The sequence below is a fragment of the Coregonus clupeaformis genome, unplaced genomic scaffold (genome assembly GCF_020615455.1).
Source record: "Coregonus clupeaformis isolate EN_2021a unplaced genomic scaffold, ASM2061545v1 scaf0416, whole genome shotgun sequence".
Classification (NCBI taxonomy): Eukaryota; Metazoa; Chordata; class Actinopteri; order Salmoniformes; family Salmonidae; genus Coregonus; species Coregonus clupeaformis.
In genome coordinates, this window is record NW_025533871.1 from 362,776 (window position 1) to 371,231 (window position 8,456).

General features: G+C 46.5%; 1 protein-coding gene across 1 annotated transcript; it reads right to left on the bottom strand.

Moving 5' to 3' along the window:
* Positions 1 to 729: 729 nt before the first annotated feature.
* LOC121574279 (adhesion G-protein coupled receptor G5-like) lies at positions 730 to 4,762 on the bottom strand. The gene is made up of 2 exons (XM_041886898.2): positions 4,454 to 4,762; positions 730 to 1,086 (listed from the first exon to the last, which is right to left on the bottom strand). The coding sequence occupies exons 1-2, from the start codon at positions 4,710 to 4,712 to the stop codon at positions 998 to 1,000; spliced, it is 348 nt and encodes a 115-aa protein (XP_041742832.1). The 5' UTR covers positions 4,713 to 4,762; the 3' UTR covers positions 730 to 997.
* Positions 4,763 to 8,456: the final 3,694 nt, after the last annotated feature.

An 8,456-nucleotide genomic window follows, 5' to 3' on the forward strand; every position in this document is an offset into this window, starting at 1 on the left:
ACATGGAGGTGGAAACATTATGCTTTGGGGGTGTTTTTCTGCTAAGGGGACAGGACAACTTCACCGCATCAAAGGGACGATGGACGGGGCCATGTACCGTCAAATTTTGGGTGAGAACTCCTTCCCTCAGCCAGGGCATTGAAAATGGGTCGTGGATGGGTATTCCAGCATGATAATGACCCAAAACACACGGCCAAGGCATCAAAGGAGTGGCTCAAGAAGAAGTACATTAAGGTCCTGGAGTGGCCTAGCCAGTCTCCAGACCTTAATCCCATAGAAAATCTGTGGAGGGAGCTGAAGGTTCGAGTTGCCAAACGTCAGCCTCGAAACCTTAATGACTTGGAGAAGATCTGCAAAGAGGAGTGGAACAAAATCCCTCCTGAGATGTGTGCAAACCTGGTGGCCAACTACAAGAAACGTCTAACCTCTGTGATTGCCAACAAGGGTTTTGCCACCAAGTACTAAGTCATGTTTTGCAGAGGGGTCAAATACTTATTTCCCTCATTAAAATGCAAATCAATTTATAACATTTGTGACATGCGTTTTTCTGGATTTTGTTGTTGTTATTCTGTCTCTCACTGTTCAAATAAACCTACCATTAAAAGTATAGACTGATCATGTCTTTGTCAGTGGGAAAACGTACAAAATCAGCAGGGGATCAAATACTTTTTTCCCTCACTGTAGCATTACATCAGATCCTGTTGGCTCACATGATTTATAATTGAACAAACCACACATGAAAACAGTTCTGAAAACACCTTCCTTCATTCCATAACTAAACAATCACAAAAAGAATAAAGAACAATATGACATGCTATTTTATTGGTACAACACACGTGGGTGGTTTGTAGACATTTTCGAAGGTCTACAGTTGTGTTAAGATTATGCAATTTTAGGGATAGTATTCTCAAAATAAAACATCTCAATAAAGTTTGAAATGAACATTGATAACAACAGTTCTGGATTGGTTGACAACAGACTTGTGTCCGAAGGCAGATCAGGTCTTGGTACAGTGATCGTCACTGCCAGGTTGGCTGTCTTCAGCCTTCCATTTGAACACACAAAACCAGAGGAAGATGAAAAAACCTACAAAAGAAGATGACACATATTACTCTTCGAGACAGAACTTCATTATAGTATTCCGTCGACCTCTTATAACCCACACAATATATTCCAAATATCAATACTTATCCAACTTCCAGAAGGCTTCAAATGTGTTGGTAGTGTTGGTGAGTTCACACAAAAAGTAAAAAAGTGGTTCAAGGAACAGCAGGGTATGAACCTTTTCTGTTGCTGTTTGTACTATTTGGTTGTTTGTACAATGTGATTGTATTTATTATATAAAATGTTTCACAATTAGGCCTATTCTACTTTTTTCTTACTATTATTTTTCACTTCTTGCTTCTATTATTTTAAAAAGCCACTGAACACGGCGATTGGCACATGTGTTTTTCTGTTGCTCATTTAAAAAACTAGATTTTAGCCTTGGAGGTGTTTCCTGACCGATTCCACATTTGGTTATGATGTTTGTCCCCCATGAGACACTATAGACGCAGAAGCCTATTTCACTTCCTCAAAATCCCCAGAATAAATCTAAGATAACTCAAGAAATCTGTCATTAATTTTGATGCTTTTGCCGAGGATGTTGTAGTTGACAATTTTACATCTACAGTTGAAGTCGGAGGTTTACATACACCTTAGCCAAATACATTTAAACTCAGTTTTTCACAATTCCTGACATTTAATCCTAGTAAAAATTCCCTGTTTTAGGTCAGTTAGGATCACCACTTTATTTTAAGAATGTGAAATGTCAGAATAATATTAGAGAGAATGATTTATTTCAGCTTTTATTTCTTTCATCACATTCCCAGTGGGTCAGAAGTTTACATACACTCAATTAGTATTTGGTAGCATTGCCTTTAAATTGTTTAACTTGGGTCAAACGTTTCGGGTAGCCTTCCACAAGCTTCCCACAATAAGTTGGGTGAATTTTGGCCCATACCTCCTGACAGAGCTGGTGTAACTGAGTCAGGTTTGTAGGCCTCCTTGCTCGCACACGCTTTTCTATAGGATTGAGGTCAGGGCTTTGTGATGGCCACTCCAATACCTTGACTTTGTTGTCCTTAAGCCATTTTGCCACAACTTTGGAAGTATGCTTGGGGTCATTGTCCATTTGGAAGACCCATTTGTGACCAAGCTTTAACTTCCTGACTGATGTCTTGAGATGTTCCTTCAATATATCCACATAATTTTCCTTCCTCATGATGCCATCTATGTTGTGAAGTGCACCAGTCCCTGCTGCAGCAAACCACCCACACAGCACGATGCTGCCACCCCCGTGCTTCACGTTTGGGATGGTGTTCTTTGGCTTGCAAGCACCCCCTTTTTCCTCCAAACATAACGATGGACATTATGGCCAAACAGTTCTATTTCTGTTTCATCAGACCAGAGGACATTTCTCCAAAAAGAACGATCTTTGTCCCCATGTGCAGTTGCAAACCGTCGTTTGGCTTTCTATGGCGGTTTTGGAGCAGTGGCTTCTTCCTTGCTGAGCGGCCTTTCAGGTTATGTCGATATAGGACTCGTTTTACTGTGGATATAGATACTTGTGTACCTGTTTCCTCCAGCATCTTCACAAGGTCCTTTGCTGTTGTTCTGGGATTGATTTGCACTTTTCGCACCAAAGTACGTTCATCTCTAGGAGACAGCCACACAGCACGATGCTGCCATCCCCGTGCTTCACGTTTGGGATGGTGTTCTTTGGCTTGCAAGCACCCCCTTTTTCCTCCAAACATAACGATGGACATTATGGCCAAACAGTTCTATTTCTGTTTCATCAGACCAGAGGACATTTCTCCAAAAAGAACGATCTTTGTCCCCATGTGCAGTTGCAAACCGTCGTTTGGCTTTCTATGGCGGTTTTGGAGCAGTGGCTTCTTCCTTGCTGAGCGGCCTTTCAGGTTATGTCGATATAGGACTCGTTTTACTGTGGATATAGATACTTGTGTACCTGTTTCCTCCAGCATCTTCACAAGGTCCTTTGCTGTTGTTCTGGGATTGATTTGCACTTTTCGCACCAAAGTACGTTCATCTCTAGGAGACAGAACGCGTCTCCTTCCTGAACGGTATGATGGCTGCGTGGTCCCATGGTGTTTATACTTGCGTACTATTGTTTGTACAGATGAACGTGGTATCTTCAGGCATTTGGAAATTGCTCCCAAGGATGAACCAGACTGGTGGAGGTCTACCATTTTATTTCTGAGGTCTTGGCTGATTTCTTTGGATTTTCCCATGATGTCAAGCAAACAGGCACTGAGTTTGAAGGTAGGCCTTGAAATACATCCACAGGTAAACCTCCAATTGACTCAAATGATGTCAATTAGCCTATCAGAAGCTTCTAAAGCCATGGCATCATTTTCTGGAATTTTCCAAGCAGTCAACTTAGTGTATGTAAAATTCTGACCCACTGGAGTTGTGATACAGTGAATTATACGTGAAATAATCTGTCTGTAAACAATTGTTGGAAAAATTACTTCTGTCATGCACAAAGTAGATGTCCTAACCGACTTGACAAAACTATAGTTTGTTAACAAGACATTTGTGGAGTGGTTGAAAAACAAGTTTTAATGTTCCAACTTAAGTGTATGTAAACTTCCAACTTCAACTGTAACTAAGGTGTTTGGTGAAGTATTTCTGAAGTAAAAACATGTCAGAGCTGCTGGACAAGTCTGTCTCACTGTCTATGCTACTGGATAGAGAGCAATCACTGCAGCTGTTCACCCAATGTTAGTGGGCAAATGGACATCTTCAAATCAAAACCCACCCTTCATTTACCCGTTGGGAAACACAGATGTTCCAAACTCCGTTGTAGACGAGACTGACTTCATGACCAAAATTATTCTATTTACACTTTATAGTCAATTTTGACACTAGAATAACTGTTTCTGGCTCATATCAATGCCACATGCTCTTTAAGATCCATCTAGGGATTTGAAATAAATAAGAAATATGTGGAATGTTGTGACGCTAAATTATGTTATCTATCTGCCCAGACTACAGATGAAAACTAGCCAGCTAAATTTGGCACATTTACAGAAATGTAAATTTATGTATATTGTTTCAGTCCAATAAATAAATAAAAATAAAGTCTCCACTGAAAGCAAAAGTACATAGAGAAAGTCAATGTGAAGATAGAGGAGATTATCCTGCATGTTGACGTATTGGTCATTCTTGCATTACTGCACAGTTGTTATGACGTTAATGTTCCTAAGGCAAGGATTGGAAACAACATACTGTTTAGCACTTCACCTACATAGCACACTGATTGCATACACACAATGGCAGTAAAGTAACTTTTTGTATCAAAATGAAGTATCATTAGGTTACTACTGAATAATAAACACAGTCAGTTTGACCTGCGTCTATAAATAAGAGTCATGATAATGACTCTTACCTTGTAGAGAGTTGAGGACACAGAAAAGGTAGAGGCCAGGCGTGGTAAGCTGGCCGAAGGAGAAGAAGGTGATGCCCCAGGTGATGCCCAACAGACAGGTGATACCGAGCACGGTGCAGGTGTCCCTCCTGGCCCGACCCTTCTCCCCTGACATCTGCTCAGTGTGCAGAAACAGGAGGCGCCTCACAGTCACAGCCAGCATGCCGAGGTTAAACACAAACACCAGGCCAAACAGACCCACCGTGGTCACCAGCTTCATCACATCATTAGAGAGGTAACACCTAGTTAGGGGAGAGAGAGAGAGTGAGATAGAGAGAGAGAGAGAGAGAGAGAGAGAGAGAGAGAGAGAGAGAGAGAGAGAGAGAGAGAGAGAGAGAGAGAGAGAGAGAGAGAGAGAGAGAGAGAGAGAGAGAGAGAGAGAGAGAGAGAGAGAGAGAGAGAGAGAGAGAGAGAGAGAGAGAGAGAGAGAGAGAGAGAGAGAGAAACCTCTTAACCTCTATGGGCGGTCCTCATATTTCAGCCTTCCACAAGCTTCCCACAATAAGTTGGGTGAATTTTGGCCCATTCCTCCTGACAGAGCTGGTGTAACTGAGTCAGTTTGTAGGCCTCCTTACTCGCACACGCTTTTTCAGTTCTGCCCACAAATTTGAGGTCAGGGCTTGTGATGGTCACTCCAATACCTTGACTTTGTTGTCCTTAAGCCATTTTACCACAACTTTGGATGTATGCTTGCGGTCATTGTCCATTTGGAAGACCCATTTGCGACCAAGCTTAAACTTCCTGACTAATGTCTTGAGATGTTGCTTCAATATATCCACATAATTTTACTTCCTCATGATGCCATCTATTTTGTGAAGTGCACCAGTCCCTCCTGCAGCAAAGCACCCCCACAGCATGATGCTGCCACCCCCATACTTCACGGTCGGGATGGTGTTCTTCGGCTTGCAAGATCCCCCTTTTTCCTCCAAACATAACTATGGTCATTATTGTACCCATGTGCAGTTGCAAACCGTAGTCTGGCTTTTTTATGGCGGTTTTAGAGCAGTGGCTTCTTCCTTGCTGAGCAGCCTTTCAGGTTATGTCGATATAGGACTTGTTTTACTGTGGATATAGATACTTTTGTACCAGTTTCCTCCAGCATCTTCACAAGGTCCTTTGTTGTTGTTCTGGGATTGATTTGCACTTTTTGCACCAAAGTATGTTCATCTCTAGGAGACAGAACACGTCTCCTTCCTGAGCGGTATGACGGCTGCGTGGTCCCATGGTGTTTTTACTTGCGTACTATTGTTTGTACAGATGAACGTGGTCCATTCAGGCGTTTGGAAATTGCTCCCAAGGATGAACCAGACTTGTGGAGGTCTACAATTTTTTACAAGTAGAGCCATGGAGAAGTTGACCTTGTCATGCAGACCTAACACTGTCTTCTTGCTTACAGTACCACGGCTAACAGCTCCCTGTCCCCTACGTCATAATTTCGCTCCGCCGGGCTGAGCTTCTTAGAGTAAAAAGCACAGGGGCGGAGTTTAGGTGGCGTGCCGGACCGTTGTGATAGTATGGCCCCAATACCGGCCTCTGACGCGTCCACCTCTACCTGAAACGGTAAAGCGGGATCCGGATGCGCCAGGACCGGAGCCGAAGTAAACAGGTCCTTCAGTCTCCCAAAAGCCCGGTCCGCCTCAGCTGACCACTGCAACCGCACCGGACGCTATGGGAGCTGCCACCTGTCCAAAACCCCGGATAAACCTCCGGTAGTAATTGGCAAAACCCAAAAACTGCTGCACCTCTTTAACCGTGGTTGGGGTTTGCCAATTACGCACGGCTGACACACGGTCAACCTCCATCTTTACCCCTGACGCGGACAACTGATAACCCAAAAAGGAGACCGACTCCTGGAAAAACAGACATTTCTCTGCCTTGACATACAGGTCGTGCTCCAACAGCCTCCTCAACACTCGGCGCACCAGAGCTACATGCTCGGCTCGGGTAGAAGAGTACACAAGAATGTCATCAATGTACACGACCACACCCTGTCCCTGCATGTCCCGGAAGATCTCATCCACGAAGGATTGGAAGACTGAAGGAGCATTCATCAACCCGTATGGCATGACGAGATACTCGTAATGACCCGAGGTGGTACTAAATGCTGTCTTCCATTCATCGCCCTCCCTAATGCGCACCAAGTTGTACGCGCTCCTGAGGTCCAGTTTTGTGATGAAACGCGCTCCGTGCAATGATTCCGTCATAGTCGCAATCAGAGGGAGTGGATAACTGTATTTCACAGTGATCTGATTGAGACTACGGTAATCAATGCACGGGCGCAACCCTCCATCCTTTTTCTTCACAAAAAAGAAGCTCGAGGACGCAGGGGAAGTGGAGGGCCGTATGTAACCTTGTCTCAGAGATTCGGCTATGTAAGTCTCCATAGCCCTTTTCTCCTCTTGAGACAGAGGATACACATGGCTCCGCGGAAGCGCTGCTCCTGCCTGGAGGTTTATCGCACAGTCCCCCTGTCTATGAGGGGGCAACTGCGTCGCCCTTGATTTACAGAACACGAATGCCAAATCCTCATACTCAGGGGGAATGTGCATTGCGGGCATGTTTGGACTCTCCACCGAGGTCGCCCCTACGGAAACACCTAGACATCTCCCTACACACTGGGCAGACCACTCCATAAGAGCTCTCTGTGGCCACGATATCGTAGGATCATGGGCGATTAACCAGGGAAGCCCCAGCACCACGGGATACGCAGGAGAGTCGATCAGATATAACTGAATGGTCTCCTCATGACCCCCCTGCGTAGTCATCTTAAGTGGTGCTGTGACTTCTCTAATCAACCCCGACCCCAGCGGCCGGCTGTCTAGGGCATGGACAGGGAAGGGGACTTCCACCGGCCGGAGGGGAATTCCTAACCTAGAACAAAATTTACGATCCACAAAATTCCCAGCTGCGCCTGAATCTACTAGCGCCTTATGCTGGGAATGAGGTGCCACCTGTGGAAATCTCACAGGTATACATAGGTGAACAACAGAGAGCTCTGGGTAAGTGGGGCGCCTACTCACCTGAAATGACTCCCCAGTGCGTGACCTGTTGTCCCTTCTCCCAGGAGACCCTCCCCAGCACCTAGCCTCCACGGCCACAGTTGGTGCAGGGGACGGCCCCCCTCGGGTTCTCTCTCCTCCTCTCTCTAGCGCCAGCACCCCCGAGCTCCATAGGAATCGGCTCGGAGGCGCTGGAGGATGGAATGGACGACCCCCATTCAGGGTGTCGAGATGGATGGACATGTCCACCAACTGGTCGAAAGATAGGTTGGTGTCCCTGCAGGCCAGCTCACGACGAACGTCCTCACGTAGGCTGCATCGATAGTGGTCGATGAGGGCCCTCTCATTCCACCCCGCATCTGCCGCTAGAGTCCGGAACTCCAGGGCGAAATCCTGTGCACTCCTCTTCCCCTGTCGGAGGTGGAACAGACGCTCCCCCGCCGCCTTCCCCTCAGGTGGATGGTCGAACACTGCCCTGAAGCGGCGGGAGAACTCCGAGTAGGTGATGGTGGCGGCGTCTATTCCCCTCCATTCGGCGTTGGCCCACTCCAACGCCTTGCCGGAGAGACAGGAGATGAGGGCGGAGACGCCCTCGTATCCCGAGGGCGCCGGGTGTATGGTGGCAAGGTAGAGTTCCACCTGCAGGAGGAACCCCTGACACCCGGCTGCGGTACCATCATATGCCCTCGGGAGCGAGGGCCGAATACCACTGGGTTCCGGTGCTGGGAGAGGAGGACTGGCCGATGGTGATGGTAAGGTGTGCGGAGGTGTGGGCACCTCTCCGGTGACCAAACGGCGCAGAGTGTTAGACACCTCGGTCATGGCGGCCCCAAGTTTCCGGATCATGGTGTCCTGATCGCTGATCCGTTCCTCCAGCGACTTGGGTGCCGCCGCTGCTCCTGCTGACTCCATCAAGGTGTGTTATTCTGTCATGGGCTGATGTAGATGTGGTGTGGAGTCAGATT